At 46.3% G+C, this 22,030-nt stretch overlaps 2 protein-coding genes across 2 annotated transcripts; both read left to right on the top strand.

Moving 5' to 3' along the window:
• The first annotated feature begins 425 nt into the window (after window positions 1-425).
• Window positions 426-10,191, top strand: GAL3ST1 (galactose-3-O-sulfotransferase 1). The gene is made up of 3 exons (XM_081338877.1): window positions 426-452; window positions 7,184-7,317; window positions 7,845-10,191. The coding sequence occupies exons 2-3, from the start codon at window positions 7,193-7,195 to the stop codon at window positions 8,992-8,994; spliced, it is 1,275 nt and encodes a 424-aa protein (XP_081195003.1). The 5' UTR covers window positions 426-452; window positions 7,184-7,192; the 3' UTR covers window positions 8,995-10,191.
• LOC308674403 (zona pellucida sperm-binding protein 3-like) lies at window positions 9,108-20,697 on the top strand (the record flags this gene model as incomplete). Its single annotated transcript, XM_081338827.1, has 11 exons — window positions 9,108-9,205; window positions 12,445-12,638; window positions 14,086-14,282; window positions 14,683-14,783; window positions 15,263-15,351; window positions 15,693-15,873; window positions 16,170-16,278; window positions 17,301-17,392; window positions 17,708-17,802; window positions 19,276-19,412; window positions 20,550-20,697. The coding sequence occupies 11 exons, from the start codon at window positions 9,108-9,110 to the stop codon at window positions 20,565-20,567; spliced, it is 1,311 nt and encodes a 436-aa protein (XP_081194953.1). The 3' UTR covers window positions 20,568-20,697.
• Between the last annotated feature and the right edge of the window lie 1,333 nt (window positions 20,698-22,030).

Below are 22,030 nucleotides of genomic sequence, written 5' to 3'. Positions count from 1 at the left end.
AGTCTGCAAGCACAATCATGAAGGCTTGCTGCTAGAAGATTAGCCACAGATAAACCTGAGTTTAATGGTGAACAGCTACTACCTTTGCCTGGTTCCGAACATCACACTTCTTCAATAAGCTGAATGGTTTCAAAATGTTTTCTTTTAGGAATCAACTAACAACGAGGGGGGGGAAAAACAACAACAACAAAAGTGATGCAATTCATTTCAGCTGTCTTCCAGGCCAGAAAAGAAACAGGAATATTCCCTTAGCAATCTCTCAATAGTGTAATTTGATTTGGAAGAAATTAGGGGGGTGGGGGGTGGGGGCTGCACACAGCTTCAGATGTAGCATGAAATCTGTCCGGACTGTGAAAGTATTTCAGCTCTAACTGAAACTTTTTGCGTTTTTGTTTTGCAGCTTTCAAGAGAAGGAGAGACTCCAATCCCGTAATTCAAAAAACATTTTCCAGGTAATTTGCTCTGCTGTCTCCTTTTAGGCAGTTGTTGTTGTTAGTTGCGAAGTCGTGTCCGACCCATCGCGACCCTATGGACAATGTTCCTCCAGGCCTTCCTGTCCTCTACCATCTTTTAGGCAGTGGTGGGATTCAAATAGGTGAACAACCGGTTCTCTGTGTGGATGCCGCTTCCGGAAGTCCATTCTGGGCCTGGGCAACAACAAAAATTAGCTACCGGTTCTGCCAAAGTGGTGCAAATTTGCTGAACTGCAGCCCAAGCCAGCATGGGCTAATGGTTGAAGAATGCTGGGCATTACGATTCACTAAACAACTGAAGGATCTCTAGTACTCCCATCCTAAAGTAACCCTTTGTAGCTCAGAGTTTGCCCTTTGAATTGCGCCGGGTCACCAGTGGGCTGGCAAGGCTGCAGCCGAATGGGACGAAAATGCCAGTGGCCACGTGGAGCTGTTGAGCCCCTTTGCATCCCAGGTCCTCGCCAGATGCTGACCTTCCCCGGTTGTTCATCCCAAGTGCAGCCCTTTCTGTTTGCTGCTGTCAGCTCCTACTGGGGTAAGACTGAGCTGAGAGGGGGGGCGGGTCTGCTGACTTTTGCTGTTCCTCGCTGGAGAAAGAGGGAAAGGGAAAACCAATTGTGCCAGGGACAATGTCTTTCTTGATCCCAGTCCTGCAGAGAGATACAAGCAGTGGCTTTGTTCCAGAACGGGCTCTGGGAAGGCTGGTGAATGTCTCCTCTGTGCCAGGAAAGGTGGGAGGAGAATCCGCTGTGTGGCAGTACAGTAGCTGAACTGCTTGAGCATTTTCTGCGGAGGAGATGGGGAGGGTCCCGTGAGCTTCCCAAGGGAAAGAGCTAGCCCTAAGTGGGAGAAAAAATTGTCCGAAGCTTGGAAAAAGCTTTCTGGAGCGCTGGGACGGATGCCCTTGAGGAGACGCTGCTCCATGTCGGAGAAGCATCCCCAGGTTTTCTTGGCAAGCTTCGCTTTAACACACGCCAAGGAGAAAGACTCCAAGAAAGTGCTTCAGAGAAGAAAGAGGTAAGCTGCAACCCCAGGATTATTTCTGCAGAACTAGGGCAGGGGCCGAGGCGTTGGAAAACTGGGCAAGAAAGAAATCTGGACAGCAGGTGATATTTAATAACAATTAGGTAGTATTCCAGCAGGAAGGAAAGGCATGTTTATACCTCCCTGGCATGTGCGCCAGTTGATAAGAAAATATCTTGGCAAAAAAAAAAGATGCTGAGATCCTAGAAAGAGTACAGAGAAAAGCAACCAAGATGATAAGGGGACATGCAGGATGAACGGCACGATTGAACGGTTGAGGGAGCTAGCAAGTCTAGTCTAATGGAAAAAAAAGGACTAGGGGTGATATGATAGCAGTCTTTGGGTACTTGACGGGCCATCATTGAGAAGAGGTGGGAAGGGAATCCTATTCTACAAAGTTCCTGAGGGCAGGAGAAGAAGTAATGGGTGGAAACTTGGATCCAGCCTGGAACTAAGGAGAAATTTCCTGACAGTGAGAACAATTAATGGGTGGAATTTCGGCTTGCCTTCCGAAGTTGTGGGTGCTCCATTGCTGGAGGTGTTCAAGAACAGACTGTATAGAACTATTGACGGGGGTGGTATAAATTCTCCTGCCTTGAGGAGGGGCTTGACTAGAGGATCTCCACAGTCCCTAACAACCCTCTTATTCTATATTCTGTGTTCTAACTGGTATTGTTTTAGGGCATGGTGAATTCTTGCTCCAACCAATCTCTGCATATTCATTTGCACCCTCTCTCTAATGTCCCCCTGTACTAAATTCTCCGCTACATTCTATGGAAAAGCAGCGGGGCAAAACAGCTAACAGCTCGTAAATCCAATCCAAACTCAGTAAACCATGTCAGGGATAGTTTAAACTTAAACTCCCGAACATTTTTTTTTTAAAAAAAGCAAGCAGCAGAGTTATTCTGCGTTTACTTCCATAGTAGTAGGTTTTTTTTTTAACTGAACATTGTTTAAATAAGCCGACACCAAAATTCAAGTTATTTCTTGCGGATACCGTTCGGAGTTCTTGCCTGTTGCCGTGCGTTTTTGCGTGGAAAGTGCTGAGAGAAATAGTTATGTAGTAAACACTACCATGTTAAAGAGTGACATCTGAAAACCCACCCTGAGACAACATGGCTCTCCAGGACTTATTGCTTCCCTCTCTACCACTGGAGCGTATTAATGATTAACCTGTAGGCTGAATGGAGAGGCAGAGGATGGGCAGCACAAAAGAGAGAAAACCGGTGGAGCTCACATCTGTGGCCCCTGATAAGGCAGTCAGAAGTCCAATCTTTTAAAATTATGCTCAAGCCTTCTTGATGTTTTTTTTGGGGGGGGGGGAGAATACAAATTAAATTAAATAAATAAAATAAAATAAATAAAAACATAGGATATTAAGGGAGCACTAATGCCACACAATAATCTCAGCAACAACAGCAGCGTTGTTTGTTTTGTTTTGTTTTTTGGGGGGGGAAGCTCTGTTATGGCTCTGATGGACGTGTTTTTTAAAAGAGGAGGCGCAGGAGGGCTTCTAGGGATAATAGCCCTGCAGAGGATGATTTTACGACCTTTCTTATCGCAGTTGTTAAGTGAATCAGTGCAGTTGTTAAGTTGCTAACACAGCGGTGGAGTGAATTTGGCTTCCCTGTTGACTTTGCCTGTCAGAAAGTCACACAAAGGGGATTACGTGACCCCCCCCCGGGACACTGCAATTGTCAATAAATATTTGTCTGAAATGGTCTACCGGTTTCCTGCCTGAGCAGGGGGGTTGGACTAGAAGACCTCCAAGGTCCCTTCCAACTCTGTGATTCGATTCTATTCTAAATATGAGCCAGTTGCCGAGCATCTGAATTTTGATCGGGTGACCCTGGGGGATGCTGCAACGGTTGTAAGTCGTGAAAAACGATCATAAGTCACTTTTTTCAGTGCCGCCGTAAATGAACTGTCGTAAGTCGGGGACTACCTTTAGAGGCTTAAAATGGTATCCGCTTGCCCAACTCACAAGCTGTCTGCCCGTTGAATTATATTTGAACATGGGCCTGGTGCTAAATTCATGGATCAAAATAGACGGAGTGAGAGAGCTACGGTGGGCATGGAGGATGTGGAGAAACAATGGCACAGCACACCAACATCAAAACCTCATCACTGTAAAACATGGCGGAGGGAGCATCATGCTTTGGGGCTGCTTTGCTGCCTCTGGGCCTGGACGGATTGTTGTCATTGATGGGAAAATGAATTCCAGAGTTAATCAGGACATCTTGCAGGAAAACGTACGACCATCTGTCCGCCAACTGAAGCTCCGCAGAGGATGGGTGATGCAACAGGACAATGACCCAAAGCATACAAGTAATTCAACAAAACAATGGCTTCAACAGAACAGAATACGCCTTCTGGAGTGGCCCAGTCAAAGTCCTGACCTCAACCCGATTGAAATGCTGTGGCATGACCTTAAGAGAGCGATTCACACCAGACACCCCAAGAATATTGCTACACTGAAAGAGTTTTGTGCAGAGGAGTGGTCCAAAATTACTCCAGATCGTTGTGCAGGTCTGATCTGCCAGTTTGTATCGGGTTCCTTGCGAGTCCTGTGGGGTCCCTGCGGAAGAAGGTCAGTCCGAGACAGAAACAGCGGTGTTGAATGTCAAGAAGGAATAAAGGAGCCTTGTTCCCCATCCAGGATCTATTTACAGTTTCCATTCATTATTCATTGGTGCGCAGAAGCTCAGCTGTATCAAACAGGCACGAGCAACACAAAGCACACTCACCCCTTCCTCCAGGAGTCTTGACCATAGTGGACAAAGGCTGCCAGCTAGCAGGATGATCTGCACTACAGAAGAATTCAGATTTCTCTCTCTCTCTCTCTCTCTCTCTCTCTCTCTCTCTCTCTCTCTCTCTCTCTCTCTCTCTCTCTCTCTGTGTGTGTGTGTGTGTGTGTGTGTGTCTTTGTCTCTCTCTCTGTCTCTCTCTCTCTTTTGGAATGCTCCGTAACAAATCTACAAAGCCTGTTTGCTGAACCTCACATTTTTCAATAATGTAGAATTTGAAGTTATTTCAGCAGGCGGATTAGGCCAATCAACAAATGAAACAGGTAGCATTAGAAGAGTTGTTCAAAAGAACAGGCAAGAAATGACATGGCAGATTTTTCGCTAAACCGAGATACAGGTGAAAGGAATAAAAGTATTATTCAGAAATTTCTAATGAGTCTGAAGGTTGAAGCAGAAGCCAACTGAAGATCAGAAATAATACTTTAAGTATTGACAAGTAGAAATACGAAAAGCAGAATAGCTGAGCCTCCCTTTGTGCTCCCACCCCACAACACACAGTGACAACAAACCATCTTACCACACCATGTGAACCAACTACACCACACACCGGCCTCCTCAGTCAATTATGCATAAAATTCACAAAAGTTCACAAAAGTTATTTCTCATTCAAAAGCCTAAGATAGAAGCTGTTTTTCAGCCTGTTGGTGTGGCTGGCTATACTCCTATACCGTCCAGGGTGTGAGTCATCCCTGAGAATTTTCCTCACTCTTCCAAGGCAGCGAGCCCTGGCGAGGTCATCCAGTGGTGTCAGGGGACAGCCCACGATGTCTTGTGCTGTGCTCACCACCCTCTGTAATGCCTTCCTATCCACGGCTGTCAGACCAGCACACCAAACCACAATACCATACGAGAGGATGCTCTTTATAGTAGACCGGTAAAAGAGGGTCATTAGCCGTTGTTCTACCCTGTTCTTCCGCAAGTCCCTGAGAAAGTGAAGCCTCTGTTGGGCCTTTCTAGTCACCTGGGTTGTATTAACTTTCCAGGTCAGATCTTCACAGAGGGGCCTGTGGTAACAGAAAATCAGATGGTGAAAGATAGGATATGGAGTAAGGGGGCTTCCTGGAACATGGGAAGGAGAGTGGTTTTAGGCGGTCCGGATAGTTTATCGGATGATTAGGGAAGGGGCGTTGAGTGCGATAGGGGAGGTGGAATCTGCGTCGGGGATAGGATATAAAAATGTGTCAAACAGCTCTGTAAGGTGTGGCTGAACTCCTGTGTGTGTTTCAGTCCAGCAAGCCTTTGCAAACGCTTCTTTTGAAATAAAAACTTTGTTGCTGGAATTCCAAGTCAGTTTGTTTTGTTTTGGATCTTGAGCCACGTTCCAAACACAGGTTTTCAGCTTCTACACATACCACGCTCAGATCTGGAAAACCAGTTTCCAGAAGCAACTTAGGAACTCTGACCAAATCAGCCGTTTATTTATTTAATGAACCCCCAATTCTGCTCTCCGTCGCGGTCATTAAGTCAAGGAGCACCTGTAGTATTGTGCTCCTTATCCAAGGACCCGAGTTAAGGGATATTAGAAACGATTAGGGTTTGTCCTTTATTAGAAGGAAATCTGGCAGTGACTGGGGATTTTTTAGTTTTTATTTCTGGCTTGGTTTTATATGTTTATTTTTGAAGGGAGATTGTTTTAGGGTTTGTGTGGCACTTTTTTATATGTTTTCAGGCTCAAAATAAACATGAGGCTGAAGCCTCTGGTTGCTGAGTCCTGCCCTCTGTTGTAAACTGTGAAGACTTATGGAACCACCTCCCCCCCCCCCAGGGAATCTCTGCCTATGTCACTCTTTTGAGATTATACTATTCTTTGTACATGGACCAGGATCTCTGAACAGGAAGCACTGCATTGCAGGAACTTTTTCCTTTCGCCTTCACAAAGCATGTTCTCCACCGGTGCCCTCCGTTTGTGGAATGGGTCCCTTCTGGACCTCTGCGGGCCGGCCCTTACCCTCCCCAGGCCTTGTCCTCCCGCAGGCCCCCGGAACACAACCACAGAGGGCAATCCTGCTGCATTGCAGTTGTTCTCCTTTTACTCCCGGCACTCCTGATCTTTTTGCAAAGTGCCGGCATTCCCTCCAGCCCACCCACTGAGCTTCGGTGGACTCCTCCTGGCTAGACGCGGCTCCTGTCACCTTTCACTCTCTCTTCTTTGGTGACTGCAAAACAGACGGCGGGGGTGCAGGCTGGCCAAGCGTGCAGTGTGCAGGTATCTCTGCTTAGCGAGACCTCCTCCCTCCCACACACACTTTCCCTCCCGCAGAGACTCTGATGTGGTTGGTGGGCTGCATGACCAGTAAGGAGAAAATGTCAAAAGTACCTCTCAGCTAGAAAATGCATCCAAATGGCCTGGGGGGTGATGGGTGTGGGGTGGGTCTGTACGTGCACTGCTGCCTTCTCTCTCTAGATGAAATTAGGAATCAGAAAATCCACCTCGTTCCTCAGCCTTGCTCCCTTTCACCTGCAGCGGGTGGATAACGGAACCCTAGCAAATGCTTCTGGGTTTTACAGTTGCATAGGTGATAGTCCCAGCAATGATCCAATGCAAGAGAATCCACGTGGCTAGACTTTCTCCAAGCCCTTCATAGTTTTATGGAGTTCTGATGAGCCAACATGTCCCATGCTTGCTCGCTTGCTTACCAAAAGCCTGTGTCTTCCTTTCCATACCTCTCGTTTCTCGGATGATCTTACGAGGTGTAAGGAAAGCCTCGGCACGATCGGTATGGGCTCTGGAATTCCTGAAGGGCAGCTGTCAGCCAGTTGCTAAGCCAGTATTAACCCAAGATGCAGCAAGGCTTGTATTTTGCATTAGGCAGCCTTCCCTGTTATGTAGGAGTTTGTCGAGCGAATTAACCCAAGCGTTCTCTCACTTTCTTCTTCCAGACGATCATAATGTTCCCCCAAAGGACGAACTGGAAGTCCATGTGCAAAGGCCTCGTTCTGGGGACCCTACTGACTAGCTTCTTGCTGGTTCTTTATTCGTATGCTGTTCCACCCTTACAAGTCAGCATGACAGAGTGAGTGAAACTGGCCTAGACGGTACGAGGCGATGGAGGTGCGGGAAGCGACAGGGGAAGCCATGCGTTTTCCATCCGGAACCAGCCCAGGAGGGATCTTCCATGGAAAGCCTTTGGAACCATTTAAATTTGTGAGACAATAGGGAGGGGTACATACCTGGGATGCTGAAAGTGTACATTCTGTCTCCATCTCTCTCTGTCCTTGGCTTGAGAAGCCCTTGTAGGCCAACAAAAGTGGAATGCTGCGCCTTTGCAGAGAAAACATAGGGTGGACACCTTCTGCTTTGATCTTACTGTGTTCAGTTTTGCTTACAAAGGGCTGCACTGTATTGTTGTAAGGCAAACCAAAATTGCAAGGCCATTGTGACCAATAGCTGCTTTCAACATTAGCGATGAGGGCTGGAGGCCAATGGCAGGTCTAGAACCTTTGCCAAGTAGACCTAAGAAAAGGTAGAGATGATTTCTCCTAAAATAAATAAATCCTTATTAATTGTTCCTCTTTTTTTTCTTCTTCTTCTTCCCACCAGGATTCCCATCCCGTATTCCTGCTCTTCCTACCGCACTCGGGCCCGGCTATCGGCTTCAGGGAACAGTAGCCAGGGCTCAGCCGGAGAAAAATGTCTCCCCAAACTAAATATCATGTTCATGAAGACCCACAAGACGGCCAGTAGCACCATTCTGAATATCCTCTTCCGCTTTGGAGAGAAGCACCAGCTCAAGTTCGCCTTCCCCAACGGACGTAGCGATTTCTACTACCCGTCTTTTTTTGACCGCAGCCAGGTGAAGGACTATCAGCCCGGCGTCTGCTTCAACATCATTTGTAACCACATGCGCTTTCAGTATGAGGAAGTGCGCAAGCTGCTGCCGGCCGACGCCGTCTTTGTGACGGTGCTGCGGGACCCCGCCTACCTCTTTGAGTCTTCTTTCCATTACTTTGGGGGTATCATCCCTTTGACCTGGAAGGTATTGGGAGATGATAAGCTGGCTGAATTCCTGAGGGATCCCTGGCGTTACTACGACCCTAACGGGTTCAACGCACACTACCTCCAGAATCTCCTTTTCTTTGACTTAGGCTATGACAACAACATGGACCCCAACAGCCCGCTAGTCGAACAGTACATTCGCGAGATTGACGAGCGTTTCAGTCTGGTGATGCTTTTGGAGTTCTTTGACGAATCTTTAGTGCTTCTGAAGGACTTGCTGTGCTGGGAGCTGGAAGACGTTCTCTACTTCAAGCTCAACGCTCGCAAAGGCTCCCCCGTCTCAAGACTGACCAACGAACTCTACCAAAAGGCCACCGTCTGGAACCTCCTGGACGCCAAGCTCTACCAGTACTTCAACACCACGTTCTGGCATAAAGTGGAGGCCTACGGGACGGCCAGGATGGCTAAGGATGTGGCCAGACTCAATGAGGAGAACGAGAAGATGAAGAGCATCTGCATAGACGGAGGCCGCCCCGTGGATGCCAACTCTATTGAGGAATCCGCCATGCAGCCCTGGCAGCCAGTGGGTGAGAAATCCATCCTTGGCTATAATTTGAAAAAGAGGATCAACAAGAAGCATCGTAAGCTTTGCCGCAAGATGCTGACCCCCGAGATCCAATACCTGTCAGACCTCGGGGTCAACCTGTGGATCACCAAGCTATGGGGCTGGGTGCGGATGTTTTTGAAGTGGTAAGAGGGCGAGCACACCGTCCCTCCACAAGAGTCATGCCGATGCTTTTCTTTCCCTTTGTTCCCTTTCCACTCATTTCTCCCATTGGTTGGCCAGGCACACACTGAACTGGGTCTATGGCAATTCGCCGTGGCCGATTCACCACGGCCATCTTGCCCCAGGGCAACTCGCTGCGGGAGAAGACTTCCACGAACATCAAAGAAACAGTGGAACAGTATCGTTAAAGAAAGGGTGCAAAAAGGAGGGATAGAACAAAACGTGACTGGCAAAAAAAAAAATGTAAATACTTTTTGTGTATTTTAAATAATTAAACAGAACTGTTAAAAGTGTTAAACTGCAGCGAGTTGGCTGTGGGAAGTTGTCCCATTGCCCCACTGAACTCGCATTGTGGCCACCAACTAATGTGAGAACTATCTTGAGAATAAACTGTTCCTGAAGGTGCAATTAAACACAAAAATAGGTGGGAGGGAATGGGCCATCCAGGCTTGTAACCAAGGTAGGGGGGAAAGGGGCTGTGCCTGTGGCTCGTTTTCGGCTGGACTTTGGCAAGAAGAAAGTGAAATGGAAGCCATCAGCTCTGCTGCTTTAACGACTGAAAACATGCAGTGAAAAACCAGGTCAAGAAGCTTCCAACAGCTGCAGTATTTTGCCACTCCTTCTCCTCTCGTATTCAAACTCTCGTGGGCCGCAATCGTAAGAGAAACTGCCATCCTGCCGCTTATGACAGTATAAGGTAGTTTGGCAGGTCAGGGAAGCAAGTACGTGACGATATTTGCTCGTACCATACCTTGTCTTCTTTGTGAGTAGGACTGGATGCCTGTTCCCTAGAGGCCAAACGAACAGGTACTTTGCCCTGAACCATAGTAAAAAAGAGAGAACATTGGTGCATTGGTGGAGCAGTACAATTTTTCACGTACTTTGAGCAGATCTGCCCCAAAAGCTTTAAAGCAAGCATACTGTCATTCCTTCTTCCCTTGGACCCTCTAAGTACTGTAATTTTCTGCCAAAGTTTTGGAACTTTGGGACTTTCCATCAAATCCCAGTTCTCGGAACGCTTTGCGGAGAGGGAGCAGCCAAGCACTTAATCAGTATCGCTGTTACAATTTTATAGTGCAGGTGCGCCCGTGTGAAACTTTTACTACGCTGAGTTACGTGAGCCGGGAATGTGCATTTCTGTAACACGTGCGCGCATAAATTCCTCCGTTGAACCACAGTAGTGTTTTGTTCACTTGCCTTACTAATGTTACATCCTGAGCATGAATCAGCGCTGAGCATTTTGTTGCTTGCATGAATGGGAGATGAGCGTATTCTTCCCCGGGTGCCCTGAATCTCTCTCTGTTTAAAATTGCACAAAAACAGGGTGTAAAAGGCAAAGAAAAGATGGGATTTGCACAAATTCACAGCATTCTACACAGTCCATTCCGGTCAACGGATGCCAAAGTCAATGTAGGTTACTTTCTTATGATTCCAGGCAAACTGAGGCAGGAGAGCATGGCCAGGAGATCTGCTACTCAATAGGAAGGAGATGATTGGCCAGGCAATCTGTTTTTCGCAAAACCTATTTTTGATGCTTACAGATAGTTAATCTGGAGTTGTCTTATGGGTTTCTGAATTACAGATTCCGCTGTGGCTGGATGCATCTGCACCAATCACTCTCAGAAACCATTGGTGTGCATGGTTTCATCAGCTAATGTGGCTCTTCCTTTGCTCCTAAAAGCACATTTTTTAAATTTATTTATTTTATTTTATTTTATTTGTATACCGCCCTTCTCCCGAAGGACTCAGGGCGGTGAACAGGGACATAAATACCATAAATACCCAAAATAAAGAAATTAAAAACAAATTAAACCCTATTTATTTATTTATTTCCACTATGGAGTTAATTATCGTTTCTGGTGACCCACTTCCCAGAGGGCCTCACGGCTCTCTCAGACTCCGTCCCCAGAGTCTACTGGGAAGGAAGCATCATGTTCTGGGCCCAACTTCCCTGCCATTCCTGCCATCTAACTTTGCATCCCATTTAGTTATTTGATTTACAAATAATTCAAGGCAGCAAACATACACAAACACCCTCTCCTCCTCCTGTTTTCTCCACAACAACAACAACCCTGTGAGGTGGGCTGGCCTAAGAGTGATTGGCTTGAAGTCACCTGAATCACAGCTGGCAGATTCCAGACAAAGCCACTGCACCACCCTCACTCAGCCAAGTTTCAGTAATAAATGCCACCACCGTGCTAATTACAGATCCGGCATTGACAATAAGTCCCTTGTGGCCAAGATCTCCCACTTGTCCAACCCTGTGGGCCTCAGGTTGATAGTTAAGATGGCCACAAAATGAGGTGTCTGCGGAGATTGTGGACAGTCACATATCTGAAATGGTATATAAGCTCTGCTTGAGCAGGGGGCTGGACTAGAAGACCTCCGAGGTCCCTTCCAGCTCTATTCTGAATCGCTTCCTCAACCTAGTCTACCTTGTAGAGCTAGCTAGCTGGCTGACTCAGTATGATGTGCTATCCGAACCAATTTGGCTTGCTTGGCAAACCACGATTGAAACTAACCCAGCTGTTACAGACCTTCTGCTAATAGTTATGAGACCTACCCAGCCAACTGCCTTGGCTGAAGACACCTCAGGCTGTGGATTCTTCAAGAAGGATTCCAAAGAAGTCTTTTGTGAAAGTGGACTCAACCCTTAGAGCAGGGGTCTTCAAACTTGGCCCTTTTATGATTTGTGGACTTCAACTCCCAGAATTCCTCAGCCAGCGTGTCTGGCTGAGGAATTCTGGGAGTTGAAGTCCACAAGTCATAAAAGGGCCAAGTTTGAAGACCCCTGCCTTACAGCATCATTTGACTCAACCCATAAACCTTTTTGTGAAGCCTGAATACCCCCCCCCCCCCCGCTGGCTGCTTTCACAAAGAGCAGGAAAGCGCTAAGGTCACGTGAGGTCAGAAGACTTCCATCTGAATTCTTCCTGAAGCCCTAGTACAGGGGTAGGCAACCTGGGCTCTTTTCTGACTCATGGACTTCAACTCCCAGAATTCCTGGCTCAGGATTTCTGGGAGTTGAAGTCCATGAGTCAGAAAAGAGCCCAGGTTGCCTACCCCTGCCCTAGTAGAAATAATAACCAAGTGTCCAAGCAAGGGTTAATTGAACTCTGGCTTGTCCGATCAAAATCGACTGAGGGGTTCACGTAATCACACTAAGCCAGAGGTCTCCAAACTTGGCAACTTTTAAGACTTGGGGACTTCAGCTCCCAGAATCCCTCACCCTGCTTTACCTTTCTAAATGGGTCAAAAAAATTTATCTTACATCAAAATCATTCTAGTTGTCCAAACCCAAACCGATGTTTCATTATTTTTTTCTCTTTCCCTTTTTGAGTCTTGAGTACCCGTGGTCCTTCTTCTGATCAGCTTCTTTGCTGGCCCCACCAGCCTCTGTCTTTGGGTCCTTGCTAGAGAAAATGAGAAGAGCAGCACCTGTGTCTCTGGGTGGGGCTTCTCTGGGATGGCGATAAAGAGGTCCTCAAGGGACAAAGCCTGGATTGATTTATTTCTCCTCTGTTGCAAGTGGAGGGCCACCAAGATGCAGAGGGCCATTCCCACACTCTTGGTCTGCTTGGTGCTGCTGGGAGCCACTGCGGCTCAAAGGGGTAACCATCTTTTTCTCTAGGTCAAAGCTGAGTTAGAAGGAAAGTGCTTGGAGGTGACTCTCATTCTCCCCCCTGTGAGGAGAAGGCTTCTTTCTGAATTGGAGAAAGGTGTGGTCAAATGGAAGTAAATTTCTGCTCCCTAGATCTTCTGATGGAGTTTAAGGGGGAACCAAATCTGGAATTTGTCCACGATGAAGCATAAAATTTGCTTTGGTGCATTACATGATTCCCTGACTGGCATGGTTAGTCTGTGGTTTAGTATGCCTTGAAAAGCTAAACAAAACAAAACCCTAGATTATTTGAATAAACTGGTTTAGTTAATGATAAGCATGAGTGGCAAGTGAGCAGAGATACTAGCTGACTTTGCAAGTTACACTGACTAAGCCATAGTTTTGAAATGCTACCGATTTGTAGCTCAACCATGGTTTATTGAATTAACTCCAGTGTTAATTCATGTGAGATAAGTTTCCCTTGAGTCAGGTTTGAAATCTGATGACTACATGAACAACAAAAGTTTCCCCCCCACCCCAAAAAAAAGTCTGACCTATAGCTCTGGACTTAGTCTCCCATCCAAGTTGTAACCAGACCTCTTCCTGCTTATCTTCCAAGTTTAGTACTATATAACCTACCAATTGACTTTGTGGACTATATACACCCAGTCCAGATGCATCACCATCCGATGAATTAAGCAGAAACAATGTTGGTTTAGTTTGTTAATTGCAGCTTCCAGGACAATGGAAAGGACAGGGCCACCCCCCAATGCTTCTCTGAACCAAGACACCTTATGAAATGGAAGGCCAGCACCTGCAAGTATTCCTCCCCTGGCCCCTTCTCATTCCCCTTACTAATGATAAAATAGGAGAGAGAGAGATGACCTCTAAGCCCTCTCCCATGCTGGTTTGTTCCAGGAAGTAGTAGGTCTGATCATCGCTTGGCTTTGTGTTTGATTTCTGCCCTGCTTAACTCTCACGTATGGCCAATATCTCTTGACTGCTCTCATCCAGCTTGCTTGATAGAAACCACAAAGGGGTTTCAACTGGTTAAGTCAATTCAAACCTGTCTCCCTCTTCTTCTTTGCTAAATCTCTAAAAATATCATTCTGTTGCATTGCACTATATAATGCTCCTTCAGCTGGTTTCTGCTACCTCCTATCTTTTTTTATTTTTGGGGGGGGGGAGATGGATATGCTGCAAAAGACCAGCAAGTCTAAAATCAGGCTGATGGTTCTACAGGTTTCAGACCAAAATGTAAAATCTCTTTCAAGCCAGACCTTGCAACTTCATGGACCTGCCTGGCCAGTTTTCTCAGTAACAACCACCATGACACAACATTTGTTGCCTTCGGCTAGAATCTTCCCGGTTTGGATTATATTCCAGGATCTCCTGATGTTCTCCATCCAAGCTTGTGGTCCGTAAGCTCTTTTCTCTGATCCTTCTCTTTCCCACAGTCCCTGCAAACGCCATTATTTATGAGTGCAACAGGACCAGTATCCAACTGGCTGTCAAAATGGACCTGTGGGGGACCGGCCTCAGGCTGGACCCAAAGTTTTTATACCTGGGCAGCTGCCATACTTCACATGTGAACGATGCCTTGGGCTTCTTCCATTTCCAGTATTCATTCCAGGAGTGTCGCTTCGCACGACTGGTAAGGCGGGGGTGGGGGAATGGGGTGGGGTTAAGATTTCCCCTTCAATTTGGGGAAAATTGGTCCTGAAAAAGGACTGTAGGTGACCTGGGGCATCTTGATCTAAGGGCCTTTCCCCACTGGTGCCCAAGCATGGCACAAATATCCTTGACACCTTGTTATGTTTCCTCCTCTGTCATCCTGAGGTGGATTTATGTTAAAGTGGAGAAATATGCAGGGATCTAGAAAGGAATCTTAGAAGAGAATAACAGAGTTGGAAGGGACCTTGGAGGTCTTCTAGTCCAACCCTCTGCTCAAGTAGGAGACCCTATACCATTTCAGATTCTTAAAAGTTGCCGAGGCTGAGAAACATTGGTTCACTAAATATCCTGACATTCACCTAAAGTTCTGATTTTTCTAGACATCCGGCATCATGGTTGAGTACACAACCCAGCTGGTGTACAGGCCAATATCCAGCCACCACAGCCCTTTCACAGAGAGGATTAACTGTACAACCTATGAGTAAGTGCTGAGTTTGCAGAATTGTAACCCAAGGAATTATTGACGGATGCCGGGCAGCAGGAGAGCTGATCGGGAAGAAATTATTTCCAATGTTCTTTTTCAAATACGGCTTAACCAAATGGCTGCCGCTCTTACAATTGTCTCTTTTTTTCCCTCCTTTGTGAATCTTTAATATTCAGTATTAAGAATATTTGCCAGGCTTTTCAAGATCTGTTAGAACAGGGCTCTCCAGCCTTGGAAATGTTAAGACTCCTGGCTGAGGAATTCCGGGAGTTGAAGTCTCCCAAGTTTTACAGTTGCCAAAGTTGGAGAGCCCTGTGTTAGAATACCCATAAATCAGAGTTCCAGCAATTCGTGGGCTGCCTATTTGCAGAGCTGGTCATCCTTGAAGGGCTGACGCTGTCCAGACACCCTGTGACCAGTTCATGCTCTGCTGGGAAATCATTTTTTTATTTTTATTTTTGTTCCCTGCCTTCTAGGACACAACGCCGAACTGCTGTCGGAGTCACGGGATCTGGCCCGCTTTCTGCTTCCAGTGGATTAATGTTCCGAGGGACATTTATGAATGGTAAGCAGAAATGCATTGAATAATTTAATAACGGATGTAGCTTCCCACCACACCAGAAGTGATTCAATAAAACTACAACAATGATTGTTAAAAACCATCATTAAAATACAATCATGGCTAATAGAAGGCCAGCAGAGTTGGAAGGGACCTTGGGTCCTCTAGCCCTTTCTCCCCCCCCACTTTGAACGGTCACTAAACAGTCTATTTAGGGCTACCTGCGTATGGTGGATTTGTCTAAATTTTGTTAAGCCCCCACCCAAGGTCACCAAATCTGCAAGCTGGGCAGCTCTATAAACGGGTTAAAAATAAAACGATAAAAGCCCGTTTTAATTCTCTCGCAGAGGACTTCAGCGCCCCTTCGGATCTGTCGGTCTTCCTCTTGGGGGCACAAATCCACATCGAGTTTGCGGTCCAAGAATTCTTCCACCAGCCTCTGCGGGTTTTTGCCGACGAGTGCATGGCTGCCGATGCGGCAGAGCCGGGCAGCTCCTCCAGAAATCACACCATTATTGCAAACCACGGGTGAGCGCTTTCTGACAAGCCCACACGTCTTCAGGTGGCGAAGGGGGAGGAATCTGGGTCAGCTCTAGGGGGCAAAGTGGGGCTTGGTACAGAGTAGCGAAGGGATGGGGGATGTGAGTGACACCACCCCCCTCACCATCCGGCACAGGGACAAAAAGATTGATTTGCTAAACCAAGGTCACCCTGGTTCTTCCTACCTGACACACTGCCTGTAAAAGATGGCTTTCCGGGAAGGTGCTTGAGTGCTGATGGGTTGGTTGGTTGGTTTGTTTTTTCCCCCTTGCCGTTTGGGACAGGTGCCTGCTGGACAGCAAGGTTGCGAATTCGAGGTTCCTCCCTCGACCCGCTCCGGATGTGCTCCGCCTTTCTCTGCAAGCTTTTGAATTTGTGGGGATGAACACAGAGGTAAGGAACTGAAGAAACAGGGTTGGCTGGCCTCAGGCTTTCCCTTCTGGAAATGGCTTGAGGTTTTTCCTCGCCCCGACATGTTTTTCTGAGCAGCGGTGAGGACTAGGAACTTGAGCTAGGGAAAACTGAGGGTTTGTTGTTGTTTTTTGCTCCTCGTGGGGTGTTCAGGGCTCCTCCCGAAGGACACCACATCCATTATGTAACAGGAGGGGGTGCCCTTCGCGGGGACCTCTTTTCTGAGCCTAGTTCCACCCAAAGGCCACGGAAATGGGATTTTATTTTATTTTGCTTTTATTTATCTAATTTTCATTTTTTAATTTTCCTTTTTTGTTTTATCTATTTTATTTTTTATCCTTTCTTATTTTGTCTTTATTTTTTTATTTTTATCTAATTTTTATTTTATCTTTATTTCCTATTTTTATTTTAGCTTTATTTTTGTCTTTATTTGTTTTAATCTTTTCTTTTTAAATTTTTTTTATTTTATTTCTATTTTTTGTGGGATGACCCCTTCTTGCCACCCTGACAAGTTCTAAACAGAGCCCCCACCCCACCCCACCCCCGAAATGTCCACACAGACCAGGGCTTTTCAACCTCGGATGCTTTTAGACGGGTGGACTTCAACTCCCAGAATCCCCCATGCTGGCTTCCAACAAGCCAAGTCTATGGGGAAAGCTGGATCCACTTAACAACCTTGTGGTTCACTGAATGACTGTGGCAAAAGAGACAGCAAAACCTAGCGTGACTCAATAACCGCCACACTTACAATTGGACGTTCTGGTCCCTATTTGTCATAAGTCAAGGACTACCAATCATGGGATTGATCTGGATAGGTAGGGCCCCAAGCCAACTTTATTCTATCAGCTGCTATAGGAAATCATTGCTGACATGCAGTGGATAAGACACAGGTCGGTATAGAAGGCTGAACAGGGCTAGCTAAACAACCAGAGAAGAGACGAGGGCAGCTCCGGATGAAAGTCCCAAAATGAACATTGGCTTCTCCAAATCCTTTAATTTTTCAGATTTACCTGCATTGCCAAGTTCTCGTCTGGGAACCCGCAGCGCTGACCGATCCCAGAAGGAAAGCCTGCTCATTTAACAGGGATACTAACAGGTAAGAGTTCTCTTTCCGTGAACGGCGCAAAGAAAGAATTCTACGTTCCGGGGTTTTTTCCAGCCCCCCCCCCTCCCTCAGAACATCTGCCAAGACACAGGTGTGAAAAGGCAACGTGGACCTAGGTTTGCTGTTTAATGAGAATGCATTTCATGCCTTCAGAGAGGAGGGGAGCACCCCTCTGTCCAACTGGTGCTAAGGGGGGTGTGTGCAGCGAGTGAAGGTCTTTCATGCAGGGGACTTGAATTATTCTGCCAATTTTCACTCCAACAAAATCTGGGTTTGGGGATCCGTAATGGGCCTCTTCTCCTGCAGCTGGGAAGCTCTGGATGGGACGGCCAGCGCAGTCTGCAGGTGCTGTGACTCAGTGTGTGGATCTGCTGGCTCTCGTCAGAAGAGAGAAGTAAAAGGTACTTTCCCCTTCCCTTCTCTTTTTTTCCTTCCTTCCTTCCTTCCTTCCTTCCTTCCTTCCTTCCTTCCTTCCAACTCCTTCTTTCCTTCTCTCATCTCCTTCCTTCTTCCTTCTTCCTTTCCCTTCCCTTCCCTTCCCTTCCCTTCCCTTCCCTTCCCTTCTCCTTCCTTCCTTCCTACCTTCCTTCCTTCCTTCCCTCCTTCTTTCCTTCCTTCCTTCCTTCCTTCCTTCCAACTCCTTCTTTCCTTCTCTCATCTCCTTCCTTCTTCCTTCTTCCTTTCCCTTCCCTTCCCTTCCCTTCCCTTCCCTTCCCTTCTCCTTCCTTCCTTCCTTCCTTCCTTCCTTCCTTCCTTCCTTCTTTCCTTCCTTCCTTCCTTCCTTCCTTCCTTCCAACTCCTTCTTTCCTTCTCTCATCTCCTTCCTTCTTCCTTCTTCCTTTCCCTTCCCTTCCCTTCCCTTCCCTTCCCTTCCCTTCCCTTCCCTTCCCTTCCCTTCTCCTTCCTTCCTTCCTTCCTTCCTTCCTTCCTTCCTTCCTTCCCTCCTTCTTTCCTTCCTTCCTTCCTTCCTTCCTTCCAACTCCTTCTTTCCTTCTCTCATCTCCTTCCTTCTTCCTTCTTCCTTTCCCTTCCCTTCCCTTCCCTTCCCTTCCCTTCCCTTCCCTTCCCTTCTCCTTCCTTCCTTCCTTCCTTCCTTCCTTCCTTCCTTCCTTCCTTCCTTCCTTCCTTCCCTCCTTCTTTCCTTCCTTCCTTCCTTCCTTCCTTCCAACTCCTTCTTTCCTTCTCTCATCTCCTTCCTTCTTCCTTCTTCCTTTCCCTTCCCTTCCCTTCCCTTCCCTTCCCTTCCCTTCCCTTCCCTTCTCCTTCCTTCCTTCCTTCCTTCCTTCCTTCCTTCCTTCCTTCCTTCCTTCCTTCCTTCCTCAGATAGCTGGAGAGAGGACAAGGTTATGTAGGAGAAACTGGTCATTCCCCACACCAGCACCCCGCCAGGCGAATGTAGGAATTCCAGGAAAGAGATTTAAGAAAACTTTTCCATATGAGAATACTTGACACATAAATGTATAAATTTCCCATTTAGCTTATAGTTGTAGGATTTCCTGGTGGTGACTCATCCACGTTCTAACCAGATTCCACCTTGCTCAGCTTCTGACCTCAGACAAGCTTAGTTTTTTTTTTTTTTTTGAAGCAGTCAGACGTTAAACTTTGAATGAACTGGACTCGCTTCCTAAAACTTTCTTAGATCCGCAGGCCTAGGATGCTTAACCGCGACGAACGCTTCTTTAGTAAAATAGCACGTATCAAAGGGAATAAAAGATTCCTTGCTTTAATCAGATTAACCGAGAGAGAAATGTGCAGAGAATGCTTTTAACCATCCTTGTTAAAAGATAGAGGTGCACCAGGTTAAACTTAAGACCGTGAGGATTGTTCCCTTTTTCAACCCCTAAGGAAAGTTCTGCCTTGTTCAACTTGTTCAGATCCGGCTTCAGAAGTCAATCCGCTGCAGTCAAAATGGTTGCTGGTGGGTCAGTTGACGGTTCAGCAATCTGCACCCAGTGGGGGCGACTCTGAGTGGGGTTCCAATCATGCCCTCGTTGAGAGCCATCAAGACAAGGTAAGTAAGGCGCTATTAGTGTAGCAGTCAATTCTTTCTGCTAATCAAGGGGAATAAAGGAGTTATTTCTGCATTTTAACTGTGTCTATTCTGTTCTTGGGGTGTCGGTAAGGTGCGGTAAAGTCAGATTGCTGGCCCAAACAGTAAAATCAAAGATTTCCCTGGGTTATGTATGTCAAGCATGCTCTTGACATTTTTTGCTGAACAGACAGTCCCCAACTTACAACAGTCTGTTTAACGACCATTTGAACTTATAAGGGCACTGAAAAAAGTGATCCGGGACCGTTTTTCACACCTACAACCATCGCAGCATTCCTCACGGTCACCTGGTCAAACTTTGGATGCCTGGAAACTGGCATGGACTTAAGACGGTTGTAGAGTCCCGGGATCACGTGATTCCCCTTTTGCGACCTCCCGACAAGCAAAGTCAATGGGGGAAGCCAGAATCGCTTAACAACCAGATTACTAATTTAACTGCAGTGTTTCACTTAACAACCGCGGCGAGAAAAATGGGGCAAAAAGTCACTGAAAAAATGTCTTGCTTAGCGACAGAAAATTGGGCCTCAGTTGTGGTCCGTAAGCCGAGGCAGTGGGTATTTGCCAGGACTCTTCAGGCAGAGCCTGAACTGAAAGTCTTAAGGTTGGGAAGCACTGACCTATTGCTTTTGGTGCCTTGAATATTTGCAAATAAAACCTGGATGGAGATCGAGTAAGTGAGCCGGGTTTTGTCTCTCCTTCCCAAGGAGAGTCGGAGAGCTGAAGTTCTAATTTAAGAAGGTCCAATCCTAATGTTCCGGGATCAGATAAGGACAAAAAGTTTTGTCTTTTTGAGATCAGTCAAGTTTGTGTAGAGGTTGCCACTTTGTGGAGCAAGTAGGTATCATAGCTAAATCAACAGCTCTCCTTTTGAACGTTGAAAATGTCCTAAGCATCTCCTGGTTAGTTGTGTGAATCTAGCCATTGTGGTCTGGAAGCTATGAGTTACGGCGTATTAACATAGACAAAGCTAGCCAACTGAGGCTTCTTCCACAACTCTGTTTAAGTAAAGCATTATTTATGCAGTTATTCAATGGAATAATTTGTCCAATTATTCGTTAGCCAATGAAATCATATTTCTCTTTGCCTTTCTTCTGCTAGGAGGGAAGCAAACTTTGATGCCACCCGTTGTGGGCACCCTTCTTCCTGGAATCGCTGCGGCCATTTCCTCCTTGGCCTACTGCCACTTTTCAGAAAATATTGGACCTGCACAGCAGGGATGTTGTTGTTGACTCAGGAGCGCAAGAGCTGGGCAATGCTGACCAAGACTGTGGCTGTAGCTGTGCTGCTGGGGACAGACTAAATTAAAAGCAACGGAAATGCCCTTGTTTGTGTTGATCAGGCCCTCGACGAATAAGACCAGACAAGGCAGTACGAAAGAGAGTTGGGATTCAGTCTAAATGAGATGGGCTTTGGACCCCTTCTTGGGCACTGGGGCCACACAAGTTCATTCCCTGCCTGAGCTGGGTCTCTCAAGGTGTGTTTAGTGAAGGTATAACACGCCAGGTGAGACCGGAGTTTTGAATCCCTTTTCACACTTGAGGCTTTTCAGGGATCTTGAGATGTAGCTTGTGGTCCTCCACCCCACAGAAGCTTAAAAAGAGCCCATTTGGCTTTTAAATCGGCAGCGTAACACTGGCCCGGTGTGTTGTTGTTGTTTGCTGCCTTTGAGTCAGTTCTAGAACATAGAATGATAGGGCTGGAAGGGACCTTGGAGGTCTTCTAGTCCAACCCCTTGCTCGAGCAGACGACTTTATACCATCTCAGTCCAATGATGGAGCACCCTCAACTGCAGGAGGCAAGCTGTTCCACTGATTAATCGTTCTCATCCAGCTTCATGGATGAGAAGCGAAACATCTTCAAAAAATAACAGGAAAGTCCAGTTGCCTCTTGAAAAAGCACTTTTGGGACACATGCATCATCTTTAAGTTACCAAAGTAGAGAAATATTGTTCTACCAGGTCAGTTGATACCCCAAAAACCAATGATAAATCACATAACTCAGCTATATAACCATCATGGCTTATTTGGTGCACCCAATCAAATTAAACCAAACACACCCTGAGCTCTGTTTATATGTTCACAGGCCGACGTTGGTTTGTTCAATTTTGTGAATCAGTTTTACACACCAAAACAGCAAATGGGAATTCAGCTATTGGGTGCACACGTAACACAAATCATTTGGTTGTTTAATTTGTGCTTTGATGTGTTGTGTGAAGACAACAGTATACTGGTAGCATGTTGGTGAGCCCCAAGCAGTGTAGTTTGTAGATCACAGCTTAGTGCGTTATGTAAAGGCAACCAATTCTGAAATTCAACAAACTCTTTAAATTTTTATTTCATTGCATTTAAAAAAAAAATACAAAAAAAATGAACTAATTAAAACACAAAACTATAAACACAAAAGTTAATAAACAGAAGCGAAACAAAATGCCATCAAGCCATTTATGTATCAAACTATAACATTTCAAATTTCAAAGATGTGAAATACCATGAAATTTATGCCAAAGGGATACATAGCACACCATTTTTAACTAATAGGAAAAAAATGCCTTTTTTGGTAGAAAAATAAGTTAACCATCA

This window comes from Vipera berus (genome assembly GCF_964194415.1).
Source record: "Vipera berus genome assembly, chromosome: 14".
Classification (NCBI taxonomy): Eukaryota; Metazoa; Chordata; class Lepidosauria; order Squamata; family Viperidae; genus Vipera; species Vipera berus.
This window is presented reverse-complemented; position numbering and strand designations above follow the sequence as displayed.

Coding starts and splice junctions, on each gene's coding strand:
- GAL3ST1 (XM_081338877.1), top strand. CDS start 7,193: ATGTTCCCCCAAAGGACGAACTGGAAGTCCATGTGCAAAGGCCTCGTT. Junction 7,318..7,844: donor TTACAAGTCAGCATGACAGA/GTGAGTGAAACT, acceptor TCTTCCCACCAG/GATTCCCATCCCGTATTCCT.